The sequence below is a fragment of the Neomonachus schauinslandi genome, chromosome 2, assembly GCF_002201575.2.
Source record: "Neomonachus schauinslandi chromosome 2, ASM220157v2, whole genome shotgun sequence".
Classification (NCBI taxonomy): Eukaryota; Metazoa; Chordata; class Mammalia; order Carnivora; family Phocidae; genus Neomonachus; species Neomonachus schauinslandi.
This window is the reverse complement of record NC_058404.1, coordinates 38,885,989-38,910,005: the sequence shown is the minus strand read 5'-3', so window position 1 is coordinate 38,910,005 and position 24,017 is coordinate 38,885,989. Positions and strand designations below refer to the sequence as shown.

Genomic DNA, 24,017 nt, shown 5'->3' with positions numbered 1-24,017 from the left:
GGCCGCTCGCCGCCCCAGGCCGGGCGCGGCCCCTTCTGCCCGCGCTCCCGGGCGCTCGCTCTCCGGCTCCGGCCGGGTTCGCTGAGATCCGAGCGGGGCTGAGGCGGCAAGTGGGGGTGACAGGCTGGCGGGTGTTGTGGTGCGGAGGAGGCAGCACGTGTGGTGTTGTGTCTGTCGGGCTGTCAGCCCCTGTGCTGGGAGGGGAGGCGGCGGGCTGCCTGTCAACCTTCGGCCGGTTTGGACGGGAGCTGCGGGACCTGTCAGGCTCCTTGGGCAGCCTGCGTGCCCCGAACGCCTCCTTTGAACCGGCCTCTGTGGAGCTTAGGATTTGGAGGAGCCGGGAATGGGAGATACATTGCTCTTAACTCTTTCACGTGATTTCATTGTTAACTTAGTCCTCGGGTTCTGTTTCCATCTAATGGGAACGGCGAAGCTACCCGTTGGCAAGCTGCAGGGTTGTGCAGTTCCAAGTTTTTAAAGTTTCTCGCTCTTTAAAAAGAGAGCGCGAAGATGTGTCTGGGGGTGGGGAATGGAGACCGGGGAAGGACTGTCGGAAGCAAGTTGTACTTTCTCTCTAGCCGCTGGTGTACTTTCAGAGAGTTAAAGTTCAAGTCTGCAGGCGCTTTACTTTCGGAAGACCTGGAGACTGGTGAAAACCCTGGCCAGAGACACAATGAGTAGCTGTCATTCATTCGTTTACCTGCGAGCATAATCAATTAGGACGTTCCCAGCTTCTTAAACTCAGATTGTAGCCTCTCATTTAGTTTAGCGTTAATGTCTATATAATGAACGTTCTTGGAGTAATAAGACTATGATTTCTGTCCTCTCGAGACTCTCACCAAAATGAAGCATAGCTCTCTCAGGGGGGCTTCTTTTTAGTCAGCTAATTTAAAAATAAATCTTGGCTCAGGTTTGAGTGTTTACTTCAGCCTTTTCTTTCCTATTAGAGTTAATAGGACTGTAGCTTTCCTAATGTCTGTTAGTTTTCCTTTTGATTTTAATGTCAGTCCTAATACTTGCTGCGGGAGCCATTTTTCTATCATTGTTTATGTTGTAATGTAAATGCTCCTCAGAACAAGAGCAGACGTTCTAAAAAAAAATAAGTCAAGTTATATTTATTTTTTGGAAGCAAAGAAGTTAATTTGATTCAGAATTCATTATTTTGGTGATTTTCAAAAAGATGTGTATCTGCCAGATCTTTTTGTTTCAAAGAAGACTATTGACTTTGATCCTGAAGAGGGAATATATTTATGTGCTTGTGTTTTACTCATTAATGTACATTTCAGGTCAGCAATCTTGAATCTGTGAGATTTCTTTAAACCTGCCAACAGGCAGTATAGTACATTTGATATGTAGTGTGTGCATTTTTGAACCCAGTGATTCTGGACCTTTCTTACTTCTAGTTTATCTGTAGCTTGGTTGTGAACATTCTGACAGTTGTTTCTCCTTCTAGTATATCGAATATTAGTATTTTAGTTTGATTTAGGAGAAGCTATCAGCATGTAATTCTTAAAATTTGAATTTGGATTTTAAAATTCTTCAACGACTTTTCTCACTTGATTTTCAATATTATTTTTGTTTCCATTTGGAATGTTTACAGTAATGTACTTAAAATATGAACTTTATCTGTGTGAATTGTATTCTTTGTTTCTTTTAATATATGAAATAGTTAAAATTTTCTCAATGTTTTTTTGCCTTATTGACTTTTTTTTTTTTTGACTGTTTTTATGCAGTTTGAATGTCTGGAATTTTGAAAGATGAAAGATTCACTCTTACTTTCATTGCAGGATTCTTTCTACTAATCCAGATACTTGTTGAAGTGCTGAATAGGTTCTTGGGGAAAGATGTCAAGGAAGAGTTTCAGTTCATAGACTGGTGAGCAGAGATTGTGGAGTACAGAATAGTCAGCACCCCTCTGCTTAGTTGTAGCCTAAGGTCATTCATAGTATGTCTCATCTTGTTTCCTCATTGTATCCTAATTATTCATCTTTTTTTTTTTTCCTTTTTACCCCAATGGTTTACATACATAACTGTTTTTGGAATGTTGGTAGAAACTTGTTAAAACTCTACAGGTGCTCAGTAAACACTTGATACTTGATTATCTTTAAAGACTAGGATGTCTCAGTTATTAGCTTATTTACAAAATGGGACTTCATAGAAAACTGACCTTGTTTGTTTTTCAGGCATAAGATGCACATTTTTCTGCTGGGAAGGAGATGTTCTTGAGTTACAACTTTATGAAGAGACCCATGTGTGGTGCTATTGAGAAGTTTATTGGGAAATTTAAAGACATTTCAAATAACAGGTTGTTTTGGTTTCTAAAGTAAAAGTGAGGAGGCACTCTGTGAAGGGAGAAAGGACTCAGGCCAGAAAACTTGTATGCTATGGTTAACTGGTTCCCAGCCTCCGAGAATGTTGTTTTCCATGGTGTAAAACTTACTCAGCATCAGGATAAGGGATAACGACTCTATGGATATACAGAATCCTTCACCATGGTAAAACTCGCTAACCCGCTGTATACGGAGTGGATTTTGGAGGCCATCAAAAAAGTGAAGAAGCAAAAACAGCGTCCTTCAGAAGAAAGGATATGCAATGCAGTGTCTTCATCCCATGGCTTGGATCGGAAAACTGTTTTAGAACAATTGGAGTTGAGTGTTAAAGATGGAACAATTTTAAAAGTCTCCAATAAAGGACTCAATTCCTATAAAGATCCTGATAATCCTGGGCGAATAGCACTTCCTAAACCCCGAAACCATGGAAAATTGGATAATAAACAAAATGTAGATTGGAATAAACTGATCAAGCGGGCAGTTGAGGGCTTGGCAGAGTCCAGTGGCTCGACTTTGAAAAGCATTGAACGTTTTTTGAAAGGTCAGAAGGATGTGTCTGCATTATTTGGAGGCGGTGCTGCCTCTGGCTTTCACCAGCAATTACGATTGGCTATTAAACGAGCCGTTGGCCACGGCAGACTCCTTAAAGATGGACCTCTTTATCGGCTCAACACTAAAGCAACCAGTGTGGATGGGAAAGAGAGTTGTGAGTCTCTTTCCTCTTTACCTCCAGTGTCACTCCTTCCACATGAAAAGGATAAGGTAAGAGTGGCATATGCATCAGTGTTCGTAGAGCTGATGTTACAGCATGCTATGAAGTCATATTTCTAAGAAGTTATATAGAAGTTACATTCAGGTTTTGTGTTTGGGGACTTATGGAATGATCACCTCTGGTTTTTTATTGATGAGTTGTTAGAATTCAGTAGATACCAGTTGTCCTTATACTTTGAAATATTTGATACCTGAGTCTCAGAGTGTATTGATGCACCTAAAAGAACATGTTTAGATTAGAATTTAAAAGTAGCATTCAACTTGAAGGCTGTTGTAAGTTCTTACAACATCTTACTGCTGGAAGTTGATGAGCGCTTCTAAATGTTGGAGGCTTGGATTTGAAATAAGCAGGTGACTCTAAGAACCTCTCTTTTTTCCTTTTTTTCTTTTTGTTTTACATTATCATGAGGCAGGAGTGAGACTGATTCTCCTGGCCCATAGTAATAGCTAAGCAAATTTATCAGTTCTTATTTCTGTTGTATTCTAACTTTCTGTCATGTATTCTTTTCATAGGATGAAGTCCTAAGTGTTATTGTTTATGACAGGGGTCACTACATGGGTCAGGAATAAAGTATTCTGTATTCCTAAAGTTCTGTGGAGTTGTGAGTTTTGATACACAGTGGTATACCTTACTGTACTCTGTGTTTCATGCTGTTATTTTGTGCAGTTGAAAGTACACTAAGAAACAGCAAAATGTGGCCCTTAAATAGATACTGGGGGATGAGGAGAATTTTGTTAGTAGCAGTTTTTTACATTGACCTAGTGTCTTAGCTGTAAATTTATTTCAGGTGTTCTGAATTGTAGTTCTGGGGAGAGTGGTAGTACAGATGGACACTTTAGTATACAATAGTAAAATAATCTTTATCTTGCCTAAGATCATGGAAGCTACTTCTAGGTTGATAAGATTGTAAAGTTAACATTGAATGTATTTTAAAGTATTTGAGATTCAGTCTAAATTTATTGCAGTTAATAACCCACCTATAGATTTTTGTTTGAATAACAATTGAAAATTAACAGTATTTTTCTTTGATGAAGTTTTTAGAGATCTATTTTAGGGTTCAATTTTCCCTGTGAACTTTGAAATAGAAACATTATCTTACTGTTATTAACCTTGAAATGATTCTGATAGAATGGTTCTTTGTCATTTGAGCATTTATTAAAAGTGTGGTATTAAAAATTCAAGGTGGACAGGTAACTAAAATGCTTTATTCTGTAGTTCAGTGCTGTTGTAGAACTCTTACTGTAAGAACTGTTTCTTGATCGCATATGGCTGAAGTTAAAAGAAGTATGATTGATTCCTGAAATTGTTACCAAATGATTTACAGGTTAACTACTGGAAAAAGGAAATAATTTATAGCTTACAATGAATTCAGTGTTGTGTGAATTGAGTATTATAAATTCTTGTTAGAACACCTGGGTGCTTGCTTTCATTATAGTTTCCCTTGCTTGAATTAGATATTTTAATTTTTAAAAATATTAGCCATATGTAAGACATCAGTTGTGCATATTTTTAAAAGGTAGCCACTATGGGACATATCTGAGTCCTGTCACCCTAGGATTTTACTTTTGAAAGGGATCTTGAGAACCATCTAATCCAACAATTCCTACTTTACAGCTGAGCTGAGACCTCTACATTAAAAAAAAAAAGTTTAATCCAGTAGAGATTTGCTGGTTTACTTTGGTTAGAAATATCTTTTTGGTTAGAAATATCTTTTTGGTTACATAACTGTAATATATGGTGTTATTAACCGAAGTAACTAAATTTGGAGTATACATTTAGGAAAATTGAGTTTCATTGAATTGAGACTTCTATATATGTGTACTGGTCTGAATTGAAAACTAATTTTATGATATCTATGAAATTAGAGTTGATGAGATCTGTTATATATTTTTAAATAGTCTTATTTTCAGTAGTGATTTTCCTGAGTGCTTCCCCCAAAGATAGGAAAAGCTCACATTCGAAATCATAATACAGTGAGGAATTATTCCTTCTCTGAACAGATTATATAGTTTTGCTCTTTATATTGTATTTTATTTACTTTCTTTCCTCTTTTTAAAATTGATTGGTTTGCTGTTATGAACCTAGATATTCTCAAAAAAATTATCTAGGGTGTATTCGACAGTGATGGAGAAAGGAAAGTGTAGGCCAGAAGTAGTTCCACTTTTAGGCCTTAATTAATTCAGCAAAAGGTTATTGAGCACCTGTTGTGGGCCAGGCACTCTCCTTAGAACTGAAATGGCATTATTTCAAGTTCCTCTTTATTTTTTTCTATATCAATTTTAACTTTTATTTCTTTGGGATATCAACTTTTGGAAGGAACTGTAGAACTGTTAGATTTTCAGCAACTGAGTGGTTTTTGCTACTTTTGGTGGGATCAGCTGTGTAGAAATACTGTATTTTTAAGAGTTTTTGTGAACACACTTGAAGTTAAGTGTGTTTTCACATTTGTAAATAGTGAGGAAAATCCGTGGGATACTATGATTTAAAAGTTTTATCCACGTTGTAAGGGAAATTTCTGAGCTAGCTTTAGGGTTGTGGTAGTTTATGGTGACTTTGTTTAACTTGATATGTTTACCATGTGCCAGGCATTACTTTAAAGCTATACATGTACTAACTTATTTAATTCTCATACAACTCAATGAAGTAGGTCCTGTTATCTTACAGGTGAAGAAATTGAGGCATAAAGAGGTTTAGTAATTTCTCCGAGTCACAGAGATACTAAGTGGCAAAGCTGGGATTTGAACTTGGGCAGTCTGGCTCCAGTCTTTATAACAGCTATACCTACTGCCTCTTGGGAGTTGTTACATATAATGCCTGTCACTGCAGTCAAGTACACAATTGTGAATGTTCTTGGTGTTAACTTCATAGCACATTCTCTAATTATGAAAGGACACATTTCCCCATACCTCCACCCCTTCACGGTTTGTGTCTTTTTCTCTATGATAGACTGGATTCTAAAACTGGCCTTGAACCAGTGATAAGAATGTATCAGAAACCAGAGATTATGAAAAATCTAGTTTTGTATACCTGAGGTCCATAAAAAAATGGTTTGTTTTTTTTTTTAAAGATTTTATTTATTTATTTGACAGAGAGATAGCGAGAGCAGGAACACAAGCAGGGGGAGTGGGAGAGGGAGAAGCAGGCTTCCTGCCGAGCAGGGAGCCCGATGTGGGACTCGATCCCAGGATCCTGGGATCATGACCTGAGCCGAAGGCAGACGCTTAACGACTGAGCCACCCAGGCGCCCAAAGAAATGGTTTTGTCTACATGACATTTTGTTTTATTTTTTTTTTCTTGAAGATAATGTCTGTGCTTATTAATTTTCATTTTATCTGTTACTGAAGTTTTCTGATTTGCAGTCTGGGATTTGTTGCATGGCTGTAATAGCGTGCTTTCATTTGGGAATTCAAAATGTTGCTTTTCCTTGAGTTGTGGCATAGAGATGAGGGTGATAGTGTGAAACTGGCTTAAATAACAATTGGCCCCTTGCAAATTTCGTTCCTTTTGAAATACAGATTTTACTGTAAATAATTTGTTCATTTGTTTCATTTATTCATATTCAGCAAACATTTAGGTGTTTACCATAACAATGAATTTAGGATTTAGGTCTTGTTGAGGATTAAGGCTAAGAGAGGTGAAATAAATGTTTTGGGGATTCTTTTTTAGTGTATAAAATACAACTTTTAGTTTTTTACAGTCATTGTGTTCATAACAATTAAGTGTTGTGAATCCCTGAGAAATAATGAGATGTTTCTTGGGGGAGGCTGTATTATTTGAGACTGTGATGGTTTGTATCTTTAGACGCTGAGTCTTGGAAGGAACCTTTTCAGGAATAATTTTCACCTTGATTTCAAACTTTTGGGTTCATTTTAACACAGAAAAATGTACTTGAATATATATTGCTTATGTTCCATATTACTTGTCCAGAAAACTGTACTCTTGTGATAATCAGCCACATCATTAAAGTGTTATTCTGTTGAATAGTGTTGTGGAACATTTGCTGAAGCATTAGTTGGAAAGGGTAGAGAAAGTATTGTCAACCAGTGTTATTGTTTAGGTTATTACCCAGCTAGGTTAGTAACCTGGAGGAGAAAGATCAAGTGATAAATTTATAGCCTTTTTAAAATAAGTTCTGTCTCAATACAGTAAACCGTTAGTAGAATCCAAATTATTTTTGTTACTGGAATTTGACATTTTAAATTCACAGAGTAAGTGGGGCTTTGATGTACAGATGTGAATTTGGGAATATGTTTTCAAGTTACTGAGTTAAGAATAATAAAGCTTTGATTTAGCTATTTGGAAATGGCCTTTATAGTAAAATTGATGCTATGTCATTTTTTGGTGACTCTAAATGCTGTGGGCCCTGAGGAAAAGCTGGCTAGAAATAAAAATTTGTTAACTACAAGTTATTGAGGTAGGTTAAATATAAATGTGGTTAGGAATTGCCTTTGTCTCAGCAGACTTAGTCTTATTAAAAACCCAGAATTTTAAAAATAACTCAGGCAGAGATATCTTTGTAATACAGTACAATCAGCTGTATGGGCAATTTTGGGTCTTCTAGTTAGCCCGTGAACTGTGTGTGTTTTGGGTAATTTTCAGCCCATGACACACCCTGAAAGAAAATTTGATCTACTAAAGCAATCTTTGGTTTTAGCCATTGCTAATCAAAACTTCTATACCCAGCCAATGCACGCAACCTAGATATTTTTCCTATACTTTTGACAGTACCACTTTACTCTTTCTTGGACTAACTTCTAATAAATTGATGAAATAAAGGGAAGACATTAATGAAAATGTCAGATACTATAAATTGCTTCGGGAATAGGGATCTAGAGGATCTAACCATCTTGACCTTTCTTTGCCCTGTATCAGTAGGCCAAGGGAATGTAAGCAGTTGCTTATAGAAACCTATTAATAGCTAACATTTGTTAAGGGCTAACAATGCGTTGAGTACTGTTCTGAGTGCTTTAACATGTTTTCTTATTGAAGTCTCAGAGAATTTTACATGGTTAAATTTTATAGGTGTAGTATATTTATATAATAGCTGTCTAATAACATTTAATAATAAAGGTTTTCATTATGGCTTCTCATAAAACACCAAATAGAAAATGAATGTATGCAAAATGCATTATCTTATCCATGCTGCCTGTTTTTTATTTAGTTCATCCTGATACATGGGCCAGTATTTTTTTGCATTACATTTACCTTTAATACTATGAAAGCAGATAATGGGACTTTTTCTCTTCCTATGTAGAACATTGGAGAAAGTATATTTTCTACACTGACTTGGATCTTAGCTATATAAGAGGACTGAGTCTGGTTGCCAGGTTGGTTGGTTAAAATAGAATTGAGAAGTTTTTTGTTTTTAGTGAACTGGGAAGTGTTAAAATTACAATAATGAATACTTTTGGTGTTCTGATTTAAACATTTTTAAAGAAACAAATGAATGTTGTGTATAGGAATTATTAAGAGCCTCCTCTGATAAAGTTGTTTACCAGTTGGCTGCTCATGGGTGGAGTCAGTTCACAAAGAATCTGCGGCAGATGAATTAGACCTGTAGCGACTTCACCCTTCTGCTTTTCCCAGCTGGAGCAGGATTAGGACTCAATGAGCTGCAGCTGGTTCCCAGGAAAATCTAGGCTATTTCTTCTGGTGTTTTCCAATAGTTCCCAACAGATGGCTTTCGTCAGCACTGTACATAACTCTGTAAATTCAAGCCCAAAGAATTACTTTCAACTTCATTAGGGAACAGGTGAAGAAACAGTTTGTAGTATGGCACTATTTGGTTAAGGGTTGAAATTAAGCATGGGGATTATAGTAGTGTAGCATTTAGATTTGCAGGATGCCATTCTGGGTCAAAATGGTTTTTAACTGCCAGCAATTAAAAAAAAAAAAAACCTGCTAAGGAAAAATAAATTTGGCTGTGGTGTTGAGTAAGGTATATTTTATGTTTGGATTATATTATGCTTACAAAGTATAGATAAATTATTTGAAAAGAAAAAGAATAGAATCTTTTGCATTTTGTAGAATTTTGAGCAAGTAGCAATCTTGGATAACAATGTTTCTAATCTTAAATAGAGAAATTGAGGGCCCAAGAGATTTAAGTGTCTTGTTCAGTGCTGCACAGCAAGTTAATCTGGGAGAAACTTCTCAATTCTTTGCTTTTTTTTTATTAAGCTGTAGTACTGCTTTAAAGCATTACAGAGTAATGAGTATAAAATAATGTATTGCTTAATGGAAACCATAGAATAAACCCTGGTCTAGAGAATTTTGGTGGTTTTTATAACCACAAATATGTAAATCAGCTTGTTTCAGTGTTTGAAGATAGCTATACATTCTTGAAACAATTTTTAATTTTTTTGGAAAAGACTGCTTTCTTATGGCTCAAATTAGAGGAGTTAGAAAGTTGTCTTATTTTTTTTTAGCTAATATTAGAAGAACATGTTGAGCTACCTTAACGCTGGAAGGGAAAGTACTCTTTGAATTTTGAAAAAAAAAAAAAGTCTGCTTATAGTTAAGTCTGATTTTCAGAAAGTCTGTAACATAGACCTCTGAGGGACTTGGATAATTGGTTAGAACTTAAAAATTTTAGGACTGAGAAAGTTACCAGCCTTTCTATTAAATAATGAAGTAATTCTTATCAAAGGCATCGGGTATGGGGAGATTAGGAATGTAGAGTCTACCCTCATTGTTATGTATATATAGTCTTGGTTCTGGGTGATTTGTAATAGTAAACCTTAAGAGAAGGCAGCAGACAACAGATTTTTGTCTTTTTTTGGTTATTGTGTCAGTTCATTTCTACATTACTTTTATTGTGGTAAAATTTAGCAGATACATTAGAATAATGGCAAATAAAGGTTAAGATTGGGGACAGTTATTTATAAAATAATTGGGTGGTTTTAAGATTATTGGTAAATGATGTAGAAAGAAAATCTGGTAGCTAAAAAACTTAAAATCTTTGTGTGAAAGAAGACAGCTGATTCCTTTGCCATTACCTTTTGTGAAGAGGTAGATTCCTTGTGTGTGTGTGTTGGGGGGGGAAGGGGGGTTATCATGCTTATATTATAGGCTGCTTTTTCCTCCAGGGAGTTGTGAACTGTAGTTGACCTGGAGAGCTGCCGTTAAGTGTTGGTTTTCAATTCTTTCTGCTTAGTAGAGTGCAGGTTTTTCTTTTTTCTTCATTGGCTACAGTGAAGCATTTAACTCCTGAGTTTTCTAGAACCTGTAACAGAATCCTTAGAAACATTACATTTTTTTGTGTGTGTTAAGTGTGATGCTGTGCTTTAAGATGGCTTTTCAACTTTTCTGTTGAGGACATCTTTAATCTGATTTAGGATTTAGATCCTCTTTTATCATTTTCCTGCTTTGGTTATCTTCTTACGCCAATCAGTTTTTCTTTAAATTCATAACATAAATCTAAAGCCCTGTTCTTTCTAAAGCAGTGGTTCTTGACACTATATCCACTTTAGAACAGCCCAAGGAGCCTCAAAAAATAAACACCAAACCAGTTAAATTAGACTCTAGCAGATCTAGGGGGCCCAGATTTCAAGTTGTTTTGTTTTGAAGTCTCCATGTGCATTGAATGTATAGCCAGGGATAAGAACCACTGCTCTAACAGAACTGGCTGAGGGAATCAGAGGACAGAAGCAGCTACTTTTTGTCTAATCATTGCAATTCAGACAAATACATGAAACAACATACTTCACATCCACTCCCATGAACATGCTTTGAATGAACCAGGACATTGTACCCACGGAAACCTAAATTTTGTTTTATCTTACTTCCCGACCATAACTGCCCTAATCTTCCACCTTTCTCTCCTACTATACCTGTTCTTTTATCTCATCAGGGTCTCATATGGTATATATTTTGGAGAAGGTACCATGTGTGAGTTTGATGGGTGTGCCCCTCCCACCACTATGATGTTTTGCTTCTAATTGCTTGGCCTTATGGTTTATCACCTCAGTTACTTGCTTTACTCCTCTAATTGGCAAACCCCAACTTTGACATTAAGCCAACAATTTTTCTCTCCCTGCTCCTATATGGGACTGTTTATCATTTTGAAGAAAGTTGCACAAACCATGTGGTGGGATGCCACTTACAAATTTGTGGCCTTTAATCAGTTCTGCTTTGGGATGTATGTCTGTGTCTTTCGCCTGTTCTCTCTGCAGCAGTTCAGTATTTCCTCTAGCCCTTTTGCTTTTCTCATTGTCTGCAGACACTCCCATATTCTACTTCACAGAATGGAATCTCTCTGGCCATATGAGCTCATTCAGTTTATACCCCTCCTACACTAACCTAAATACGTCTGTACTTATTTTTACCCTCTTTGCTACCTTTTCAGAGGATATGAAAGAAGTGTCTTGTCTAGAACTCATCTATGTTCTCTCCTGTCTCAGGGGCCTTGTCCACACATCAATAATATTCCTAGTCTTTCCACTCTTTGCCCCCTTAACATGGGGAAGTCTCTCCCATCAAGTTAGAATAAAAACAAAAACACTGCTTGAGATCCTTCTGTACATCTACACCCTGTCTCCTTTCCTTCATTTTGAAACTTCTTGAAAAAAAGTCTGTATTCCTTCCGTATCTGTTGCAATCTGCCCTTTGGTCCTAGAGCACCATTTGAAACAGTTCTTGTGTACAGTTTTCAGTCTTTATGTTACCTGACTTTTCAGCAGCATCTGTGCTTGTTGACCATTCTCTCCTCCCTTGACCTTTGGGATAATTCTTTGCTAGGTGTCTTTCCTGTTCTCCATCTCTCTGGTAATTCATTTTCAGTTTGCTGGCTTTTTATCTTTTGCCTGAATCTTGTGTGTTGAATTCCTTAGGGTCCTGTTTTTTTGTTTTTGTTTTTGTTTTTTGAGAGGGAGGGGCAGAGGGAGAATCTTTTTTAAAAAATTATTTGAGGGAAAGAGAGATCACTAGCATTTGCAGGGGGTGGGGCAGAGGGGGAGGGAGAGGGAGAAAGAGAATCTCTCAAGTAGACTCGGAGCTGAGTGTGGAGCCCCATGTGGGGCTTGATCCCACCAACCCCACCCAGTTCATGACCTGAGCTGAAACCAAGAGTCAGATGCTCAACTGACTGAGCCACTCAGGTGCCCCCCTAAGATCCTGTTCTTTGCTTGCTTCTTTTTGTTTCAACCTTCTGAGTTATCTCTAGACTTAACCTCCGCTGTACTAATGACTAAATTCATAATCCAGATTTCTCCTTTGAGCTCTGGGCTTGTATATCCCACAGTGTAGTGTCTTTTCTTAGTCACTTCAAATTCATGATGACCCAGATGGAATTCATCACCTTCTAACTTGCTCTTTTGATTTTTTACTGTGGTATGAGACATTGCCATTGACTTTGATTCTTAAAAGAAACTTTGGTGTTATCTTCTACACTTGCACTTCTTTTGGATTCACTTCTAGTCCATCCCCAATCTTTTCTACTTCTTTAACATCTCTTTTAATTAACTTCTCCATTCCAAATGCTACTCTTAGTGCAGGTCCTTGCCATTTCTCTCCTGATTTACCTTAGTAGTTCCCTCACTGGTGTTCCTTCCTTCAATATCATCTCCCTCCAGTTCATATTATTGCCAAGACTGATCCTATTAAGAAGTGATTACGAACACAGGCTCAAGAACCAGACCATCTGGGTTTGCATCCCATGTAGGCATCACTTGCTTTATGACCTTGGGTAATTTGCTTAATATTTCTTAGCCACATTTCTTTCTATAAAATGGAGATAATACAGTGTCTATCTCAAAATGAAGTTTCGAAGATTTAATGAGTTAATATAATATACATCAGTGTTGTCTAATAGTGCTTTGTGTGATGATGGAATGAATATTCTATATCTGTGCTCAGTACAGTAGCCAGTGGCCATAATGTGGCTATTGAGCTCTTGAAATGTGGCTGGTTGATGAAGAACTGAATTTAATATAATTGTAATTTAATTGAAATAACCACATATGGCTAATAATTACTGGATGGTACAGAATACATAAAGTCCAATGCTCTATAAATGTTAACTATTATTATCGTCTTTCTAAAATTAAACTTACTCCTCTGCTCAAAATCCTTCAGTGCCAAATTCTTTGGCATAATGTATATAACTTTTAACCCCTTTTGCCCCATCGTGTTGCCCCAAACTTGTCTACTGCTCCTTCATATGCCCTCTGTGTTCTGCTGTACTAGTGGTTTTCAAAGTGTTGCCCTAGGGACCAGAAGTAGGAGTAGTGTCACCTGAAAATGTTTGAAATGCAAATTCTTGGGCCGTATTCCAGGCCTACTGAATCACAAACTGGGGGGTGGGGTCCAGCAACTTGTATGTTTATAAGCCCTCCAGGTGATTCTGATGCATGCTAAGGTTTGAGACCCACTGCACATTCCAAACTACTTGTAGTTCCTCAGATCCACCTTGTTTCTCTTGCTTCTGTTTTTCTCCTATCTGGAATGATTATCCTTTCTCTTTTCTTTACTAATTAGCTCTTATTTATAAAACTTTGCAGGCTTAGTTTAGGCATATCCTCTTTCTATTTCTTTCTTCATTATTATTCATCCTGGTTCCAGGTTGACTTAGCTCTCTTCATGCCCCTGATATCCTGTACATGCCTCCTTCGTAGCCCATTTTACATTGTATTGTTGCTTTAGCCTGTTTCCCACTAGACAGTGAATTTAGGATCTTGTTTTTCATCTTTATATCCCTGTCTACCTGGCACAGTGTCTGGTATGCTTTGCAAGTATTTATGGAACGTTTTCAGGTGCCAACACAGTGATTTAAGTCCTGAGTAAAGGAGATACGGTCTCTGTAATTAACACACATAGTGATAAGTGCTCTGATGGGCTAAAACCTAGTGCTGTAGAAACGCAGAGGAGGGTGTGGGGAAAGTTAGGGAAGTCTTCTCAGAGGAAGTCACATGTGAGAGGTTAGTGAGGTGGGGAAGCAAATGGGTGGGGTGGGAAAGAGAGTGGTTCCTGCAGAGGGAGCAGCACATACAAAGGCCTAGAAGCAAAACATTGTAGGCCCATAATAAATGCTTAATTGAATATGAATAAAGAACCAAATGACATGTCTAACTTTCAGATCTTGGTTTTAGAGTCACTACCCTCCCCAGCAAACATTAGTTAGCATTTTATGTTTCTGCATTTTGCTAGCAGCTTTTTTTTTTTTTTAAGATTTTATTTATTTGAGAGAGTGCACAAACAGGGAGAGGGCGAGTGAGAGAGAGAGCACATGAGCAGGGGGAGCGCTTAGGTCAGACGCTTAACCCACTGAGCCACCCAGGCGCCCCTATTTTTTTTAAGATTTTATTTATTTATTTGAGGGAGAGGGCGAGTGAGAGAGCACATGAGCAGGGGGAGCGGCAAAGGAAGAGGGAGAAGCAGGCTCCCCACTGAGCAGGGAGCCTGATATGGGGCTCTATCCCAGGACCCCAGGATCATGACCTGAGCTGAAGGCAGGCGCTTAACCGACTGAGCCACCCTAGTGCCCCAGCAGCTTTTATTCTTGATATCATGCTTTCTTTGAACTGATAGTAATTTGTGATAGGGTAACCTCCAAGCCAGCAGGATACATTTGAATGTATATCTATTTGCTTGCCTTTCAATGGTAGAAGATAGGATTGGTTTTATCTGAATTATTCTGCAGGGTGAGTATACATTGGTGTACAGAGGTAAACACATTCCTCTTATTGCTTAAGAATAGGCCAAGATTTTTTAAAAAGCAACTTCAAACTTGGAGTGTTGACAAAGCATATCATTAAGAAAGCTGACAATCTGCCAGCATTACAACCACAATTGTTGGTACTTTTTTTTTTTAAGATTTTATTTATTTATTTGACAGAGAGAGACACAGTGAGAGAGGGAACACAAGCAGGGGGAGTGGGAGAGGGAGAGGCAGGCTTCCCATGGAGCAGGGAGCCCGATGTGGGGCTCGATCCCAGCACCCCGGGATCATGACCTGAGCCGAAGGCAGATGCTTAACGACTGAGCCACCCAGGTGCTCCTGTTGGTACTTTTGTAGTCCCTCTTTGTATTGGCCCTTTTTGCCCTTATAGCTGCCGTCCTAGGCTTCCTGTTCTTATTAACCCTCCGTTGTAGGAGTATCCCCAAGGCCTTGGTTAATGTGCTGTGTAAGCTCCCAACTTTGAGTTGCACTTGAATACCTGCCTTTGTCTGTTTGGATTTTACTTGTGTAACTTTCTTCCTTCCTTCCTTCCTTCCTTCCTTTTTTTTTTTTTTTAAAGATTTTATTTATTTGTCAGAGAGAGAGAATGCACAAGCAGGGGGCAGTGGCAGGCAGAGAGCGAAGCAGGCTCCCCGCTGAGCAAGGAGCTTGATGTGGGATGCTGGGATCATGACCTGAGCTGAAGGCAGCCGCTTAACAGACTGAGCCATCCAGGTGTCCCTACATATGTAACTTTCAATAAAAAAATTACCTTGACTTCCTTTGAATGCTTTACAAGAGGGTTGGCTTTGTCATCTATTAACTTTGAAAGGATAATAACAATACACAGTTTTGTTTCTGATAACTTCAGTTAAACAGAGAACTCTTAACTTCAGCAAAGAAAGCTAGAGAAAGAAAAAGGTAAATAAAATATTTTTCTCTAAAACTTCATTTTGGTGGTAATAATTATGTTTATGAAGTGTTTCACAGATTATAAAGAATTTTGCTTTCATGTATATCTTCTTTTGCTATAACACTTTTGTAGTAAGGTAGGCAGTCCAGGTGTTACGATTGCTAGATTTTATGTTTGCAGAATTATATGATTGGTTAAGGGAATAAAGGGAATAAATGGAATTACAGTCCTGGTCTCTTTCAAGCCCAATACTCCTTCTGCCACATCAGGCTGCCTCTTGTTCATGAAAATGACAGGCATTAAAAAAAGTGGTGTCCTTTACCATTTATTATGTGCATCTGTTCAACCATTTATCAGGTCATACATGTTATTAATCTTTGTATCCAGGTCCTGACACTTTGTAAGATGCTCAGAAAATGTTTGTTGAATTGAAACTGTCAGGTTTAAACTGCAAGGGGAAGTGATAGAAATCAGGTTTTGTTTTTTTTTTTAAACTATTAACTCTCTTTAAACTTAGAGGCTAAACCATTTATCCTCAAAATTTATAGCCTCTGTAGATTAAAAGGAGAGCTAGAGTTTCAGATGTTTTCAGCAAATGTTTGATACCTCAGCTAAAAAGTACCATTTGCTATTCCTTCAAGGTAATACTTGTTCTCTGTTACCCATAAAATATTTTTAAAACTTTTAAGAAATTGTGTTTGCCCAATAGATAATATATTCATTAGTATGTAAAATTCAAAAAGTACAAAAGAGTTCCATTAAAAGTATTCTTCTAACTCCTGTTCCCCAGCTAATCAGTTCCCCTCCTGGAGGCAGCCAATGCGCTTGGTTTCTACCTTCCAGAGAGATTCTCTGTGTATATAAGTAATCACTTTTATATATGCATTTTTTCCCCACAGTTGATAGCATACTTCCACATACTGTTCTGCACCTTGCCTTGTTTTTCTCCCCACTTGTTTTTCTTCGCACTCAATAACCTCCTTTGTGCATTATTTTAGATTTGTAAGTTACTAGAAGTGGAATAATTGGGTCAGAGAATGTATATGCCTTTGTAATTTGGGTATTTCTAAATTTCTCTCCGTAGAGATTTACCAGCAGTGTATTTTTTGCCTACACCCTTTGCAACACAGTATTATCAAACTTTTTGATCTTTGGCAGTCTGATAAATGAAAAGTCATTATCCATTTTTTACTCCATTTTCTGATTCTCACTGGAGTCTGTTCTTCTATCCTAGTGCCCAGAGACAACCTCTGATCTGTATTCTATTAGTCTCTCTTAAGCCTGATTACTTAAAAACATACAATTCTTAAGGTAATCAGAAATCTGTTGAGTTTCTTTTTAACTGTTATGATGTTGCTTGAGAAATATCTAGGTCTTTTTTTTTGCTGGGTCTCCCTTGTAAGCTTATAATGACCTCGCTCTTGTAGTGGCCTATACTGTTAGATTTCTGTCCTGTAGAATGACCTTTCACCCACTCCCCCAAATCTTAAGTTTGTTGCTTTTGTACTGATGGTGGGGAAACCCTATTCAGTAGATGATTTAGTATGTTCTTGCTTGTCAGTCTTTTTAAATGCATGTTATGTAGTACTTATATTTGAAAACTTAAATAATTTTGAGTAAATATTATGTGCTAGGTATTTAGGTCACAATAACCCTTTAAGGAAGTTTGACTATATTATAGATGAACTAAAGGCTCATAGAGGTCAAGTGATTTGCCCAAGGTTATAGAGCTAAAATATATGTGCTAGAATGTAGAGGCTAGTGGTAGTCAAAAGAAAAAAAGCACTATGAATTCAGAGTTGAAATAAACTGAAATTCTGGTAAGTTGGCGCAGTAGTTTAAAGTTCTTTGTGAATTATTACAAAACTAATTCTGATTAGTTTGGGGCTTATATAAGAATATTTAAGAGCCACAGATCTCAGCCTCATCACTTGTTTGATCTTCAAGTTACTTTATCTTCCATGAGTGTCAGTTTCCTTTTCTGTAAGTGGGATAGTAATAGTACTGAAATTACCAAATTCATCAAGCATCAGCCTTTTTGAAGATTATTTTTAGCCTGAGCAGGTCATAGCTGCAATGGTTTTTAGCCTTTACTTTCAAAACTAAACAGCAAGAAGTAGTGTTGACTTTCCTCTCTTTTCTCCTATGAAACAACAAAACAAATCAATTTATTAACCCACAAAATATTGCCATCATATTTTGAAAAGTATTTGAAGTTTTCATGAACACATCTCAATTTTAACAGGACATAAAAACAGACATCTAGGTAGTTTAAAAAGTGTTTTTCATATACTTTATAATCACTTAGATTAGGATGGACATGGTCCTCTGGTCATAGTGCTTTGGAATAGGCAAAATATTTGAGCAGTCCCCACATTTGGTCCTATTTTTTAGTAACAACGTTTCTCCCCCCACCCCATAAAAGAACAAAAAAAGAAAGTACCCCCTTTGTCGAAGTTGTCAAATAGGTCTTTATTTTGTATCTTGAAGCTCAGAATTAAGGTAAGGATGAAGCCTTGAAGCGGTTGTTTTTCCCCATGCAAAGTGGCCTGGCTCATATTGGGAAACAAACTAACAACTTTAATATAATTACTACAAATTTAATAAAATTATAATTAATATATAATTACCCCCTTGTATAGTACTGTTCCTCAAATTTTCATCTGGGGATCTTGTTAAAATACAGTTTTAGGTCTTTGGTGAGGCCTGAGATTTTGCATTTCTAACAAGCTCCTGAGTATTCTACTGCTGAACAGAATACAGTTTGAGTAACAAGTTTCTGTAGGATTGAGTATCTTTTACTCTTGACCGATTGTCTTAAATCATATGCTTATTTTCAGACATGTACTCAGCAGATTTCCACAGAATTTCTATTTCCCAGGTGCTATGCTAGGTACTGGGATTATGTATAAGAGGGATGCTAGATACTCTGCTCTCAGTCAAGTAAGGGAGCTAAGGAAATAGCAATAAATTATATGAAGTGATGCCTAAGTCCAGGGAGCTCTGAGAATTTAAGTACAAAAACTATTTTTTTTAAAGATAAGGAAACTGATTTGTCTGATGTATTGACCTATAAGTTTCCAAAATAGTGGAGCTTTGATTGAATTGTTAGTCTAAGAAAGATGTTGGCAGACATTTTCTGTAAAGTGCCAGAGGGTAGGTATTTTAGGCTCTGCGGGCCATATAGTCTCTGATCTCGCTTCTCAACTCTGTGAGGATCAAGTATAAGCAATATGTAAACAAACTAGTGTGTGTTCCAATAGACTTTACTTACCTAACAGGTGGTGTGGGCTGGATTTGGTCTGTAGACCATGGTTTGCCCACCCCTGCTCTAGAATAGTAGTGTTTTACGTTCATTTGTGAGACATGTTGAAGATAATTTCAAGTAAGAAATGATTTAATTGAAAAATTAAGGTGGTTACCTCTATAATAACATCACTAATTTATTTGCATTCAAATATGCTAACTGGGAACATGAGTTGTTTCAGGCATATCTTGGAGATATTGCAGGTTCAGTTGCAGACCATTGCAATAAAGGAAATATTGCAATAAAATGGATCAAATGAATTTTTTGGTTTCCCAGTGCATATAAAAGATATGTTTACATTATACTGTGGTCTTTTAAGTTTGCGATTGTATTCTGTCTAGAAAAACTATCTTAATTAAAAAATAGTTTGTTGGTAAAAAATGCTGTCATCTGAGCTTGCGTCGTAATCACTGATCACAGATCATCATAATAAATAGAATAATAATGAAAAAGCTTGAAATATTGTGAGAATTACCAAAATGTGACACACAGAAATGAAGTGAGCAGATACTGTTGGAAAAATGGCACGAATAGACTTTCTTAATGCAGGGTTGTCACAGATTTTCAATTTGTAAAAAAAAGCAGTATCTGCAAAGCATACAAAGCAAAAGCCCAATAAAATGAGGTATACCAGGAGACTGTATTGTACATGTGATTGTCATTTGTCATGTGTATCACTGGGAAAAAAGGTAAAAAGCTATTGCTTGAGAATTTTATTTATTTTTAAATATTTTATTTATTTGTCAGAGAGAGAGCACACAAGCAGGGGGAGTGGCAGGCAGAGGGAGAAGCAGGCTCCCTGCCAAGCAAGGATCCCGATGTGGGACTCAGTCCCAGGACCCTGGGATCATGACTGGAGCTGAAGGCAGATGCTTAACTGACTGAGCCACCCAGGTGTCCCTTGCTCGAGAATTTTAGTTCATACTCCTAAAGAGCAGCACAAATGCCTATTTTCTCCTTTTACTGTATGGGGAAAAGAGCTGTGACTAGTAGAGTGGGTTAGGGGATCTCAACATAACTATGCAATGAAGCATTTTTGTAAATTGCTTTTTCTGGTCAGTATTGAAAAATGTATAATACAGGCCCAGAAGAAGACCGACATCCTTGGACACTCAAATCAGTTACCATCATTTAGAGTAGTAAATAGAATTTGGGATCTGGAGTTTGCTTTCTGGTTTCACTACTTAATTAGTTGTGTGGTCCTGGGCAAAGTATTTAATTCTTTGCCGCTCCATTTCTTCATGGGATCGTGCTACTGCACACACTTTAGGACACGATAAACACCTGTATCTGCTAGCACCTAGTACAGCACTGGTACATAGTAAGCCCTTGGTATGTAGACTCAAGTAATTTTCTGAGCTCGACAGAGCTGGAGAGTAACTATAGTCCTGACTGTAAAGTAAATAATTTAGATTTCTTTAAGATTGCTACCAGGAACAATTTTCTATGACATTATTGTAGCTCTTTAGTAAACTAACTTGGATTTTTTTACAGAGCTTAGAATTTAAAATATTGTTAGTATCTATGAGCTGCATCAGTAGAAGGAAAAGGTGACATTCACTACTGACAAGCTATATATATATATATAAAGTAGGGGCGCCTGGATGGCTCAGTTGGTAGAGTGTGGAGCTCTTGATGTCAGGGTTGTGGGTTCAAGCACCACATTGGGTGTAGAGATTACTTAAAAAATAAAATTTTTGTATATATAAAGTAATTGCTGTTTAGCAGCCTTAGTTATGCCACCTATGTCTGTCTCCCATTGCCTTAATTTAGTTCACTACTTTTTTCGGCTACTGCAGTTGTCTTTAGGCTGGCTTCCTTTCATTCATCCAGTAAATATTTAATGATACATGACATGTGGTAGGTACTGTTGTAAGTTTAAGGATTTAACAGGGAACCAAATGGAAAGAAGTGTCTGTCCTTATGGAGCTTAGATTATCTAGCAGACTCCAGTCTTGATTCTGGAGCTCACCTTTATACTTTTATCTGATTACTCTCTCTAAGATATCGTGTCCTCCCTTTGTTTAGAATCCTCAAGTCTCATGGATTTCTGTTCCCTTCTGGATGAAGTTCAGGCTCCTTGCTATTATGCATTGTCATCTGTTGCCACACTTCTTAACCCTCTGCCTTCCAAAATATTGCAGTTCCTTATAGGCATCACACTCTTGCTTTTCCGTTTTTATATGTATGTATTTCTGCTTGGAATGTCTTTCTTTTAGATGCTCCTCCAAACAAAAAAAAAATAGCTGATGCTCATCTTTTAAGCCTCCACTACCATTACTGGCTTGGTGAGATGACTTTCTTTATGAATGTAACAAACATATTCTCATGGCATGTTAGGCATGCTAATGCTATGACATTTAATTCCTCTCTACTCTGATAGTCTATTTATCTGCCTCTCCTACTGGCATTAAAGGCAAGGGCTGCTTTTTATTTCTTTCTCAGTGTCTGTCAAGGGGCCTGGCTCTTAGTTTGAAATATTCATTGAACAAATGAATGAAATGCCTGAACTTCTATCTCAGCACTATCAAGCTGCCTGAAGAATATTGGGGGTTCATTCAATAAACCTTTGAATTTGTGGAGTGTTTACTTTGTGCCAGATAATGGAGATAAATAGATAACCTGTTCTCAGATTAGTCAACAGTAAGGCTTACAGCTTATTTTCACAACAGACCCTCCTTTTTATTACACACGCATACACACTCGTGTGTGCACACATATTACTAATAAATAAGTAGTCTCTATCAAGTATCCAAACAGTGCTGTTGTTATCTTTTTAATGAAACAGTGTTTTAAACTATTGAAGACAGACGTAAAAATGTGGGGATCTGCAAACCATTTTAGGATCACATGAGCAAGGAATATGAGTCCTGGTTTGTCAGAAAACCTTCTGTGGTCACCTTCTGGTACATCAAGAAGTTGTCAGCACCCAGACTTGCAGAGTAGGGTCAATAACTTGGAAGAAAATTTTGGAGACCAGAGGGAAATAGTCTTTAAGAATTACTGCATCACTGATACCCTAGGTGGTTCAAAAAATGACACTCTAAAAACAAGGGAAAAAACCAAAAAAAAAGCACTGACAACTTTGAATAGAAAGTGATTCGGAAGAGATGAACTCTGAATTAAGAGAAGGTTTGAGGATACTTAATTAATTTTGCTTACATTTTTCTTCTTTGTATGCACAAGACTGATATATGATAAAAATGTCCCAGAGCACTTCCAATAAGTTTACTTTAAAAATTTAAGTGATAAGAGTTTGGGGAAAAAACTGGGGGAGAATGAAAGTATAGGGGCGCCTGGGTGGCTCTGTTGGTTAAATGTCTGTCTGCCTTTGGCTCAGGTCATGATCCCAGGGTGCTGGGATAGAGATCTGCATTGGGCTCCCTGCTTAGCTGGGAGCCTGCTTCTCCCTCTACTTCTGCTCGTCCCTCCTGCTCACGTGGTCTCTCTCACTCTCAAATAAATTCTTAAAAAAAAAAAAAGTATAAGCAATGCTAATATTTTTTTGCACATCCCAGAGATACAAAGTCATTTGGATGGTTTAGTTACATACAAAATATATTTTAAACAACTGTGTTTGTTCATTACATCATTGTATTTACTGTCTTTAAAAATGTGAAGGCTTGTATATGGAGGTATTAAATCAGTGTATCGTAAACCTGAAACTAATATTATACTGTATGTTAACTAATTGGAATTTAAGTAAAAACTTAAAAAAAAATGTTCACACTAACAAAAAAATTTTTTGAAGACTTGTAAATGTTTTCTTCTCCTGTTAAAAGTTTTGACTTTTTTTTAAAATTTTTATTTATTTGACAGAGAGACAGCGAGAGAAGGAACACAAGCAGGGGGATTGGGAGAGGGAGAAGCAGGCTTCCTGCCGAGCAGGGAGCCTGATGCGGGGCTCGATGCGGGGCTCAATGCGGGGCTCGATGCGGGGCTCGATGCGGGGCTTGATGCGGGGCTCGATGTGGGGCTCGATGCGGGGCTCGATCCCAGAACCCCGGGATCATGACCTGAGCCGAAGGCAGACGCTTAACGACTGAGCCACCCAGGCGCCCCTAAAGTTTTGACCTTTTAATGCTACTCTTGCAGAAAATTTTTTTGTCTCCTTACTCCCACCTTTTTAGTAGAGCTATCTACTTGTATATCTCCTATTTCACTAACACTCCTCTTTTTTAAAATAGTACATTATCGTATTGCAGTTCTCTTTGACTCTTATTTTATGGATGTTATACTTTAAAATTGTATTTGTAACCATTAATCTCAATCTGTTGTGTTCTGTTTATAGAAATGTTAAAAGTGTTTTGTGTATTCATGCTGGTGTTTTCAGTTCAAGGGTATGCATATGTAAAAAGGATTGTTAAAATATACCATGTGTGTATATTTGTTAAAAGGAGACGTTTTAATTAATCTTTGGCTAACGATCCTTGATATTAATTTTTATTGCTCACTTTTAATACTAATTTTAAAACAGTAAGTAGGAGAGAGTTGTTTCCTAAATTGCTTTCTTGGTACACCAGTTCCTGAATATGCATTCAAAGAACAGAGGAATCCCTGTCAGAGTAAATTAAGGAAACAGTGCATATTCATAGTTCACATAAGCATATTAAAAGAACTGTGGAATCCCCAGCTCTGTACTTTTTAAATTTTGCTAACTGAACTTATTTGTATAAGGGAAGACCCTCACCACCTTCTTCCACCTCTTAACATCCTAGGACCTGTTGCAGAAGCACTGATACGCTTTTTCTGGGGCTCTAATATTCTTTCAGAACTCTTAGCCTTTTGGTTGTCAATGGCAATTAGAGTCTTTGTGCTTTTCTGCATTTGCAGTAAAATATCTGTGGGAGTTAACTTCAAGAGGAAAAAAGGAGCCAGTCTATTTCAATTGGAAAAACCTGTCTTTTGACAGTGTATATCCATGAGCAAACTTCTTTGCTATTTTCTTTAAAGATTTTATTCATTCATTTATTCATTCATTTACTTTAGAGAAGGAGTGAGCAAGTGGGGGGAGGAGCAGAGAGAGAGGGACAAGCAGACTG

At 37.3% G+C, this 24,017-nt stretch overlaps 1 protein-coding gene across 1 annotated transcript in view; it reads left to right on the top strand.

The window, feature by feature from the left end:
- The first annotated feature begins 2,183 nt into the window (after positions 1-2,183).
- Positions 2,184-24,017, top strand: part of KAT6A (lysine acetyltransferase 6A) — a 112,546-nt gene continuing 90,712 nt past the window's right edge. Inside the window, exon 1 of the mRNA XM_021681561.2 lies at positions 2,184-3,092. Coding sequence (XP_021537236.1) covers positions 2,493-3,092 — 600 coding nt within the window. The 5' untranslated portion in view covers positions 2,184-2,492. The remainder of the gene's footprint in view (positions 3,093-24,017) is intronic.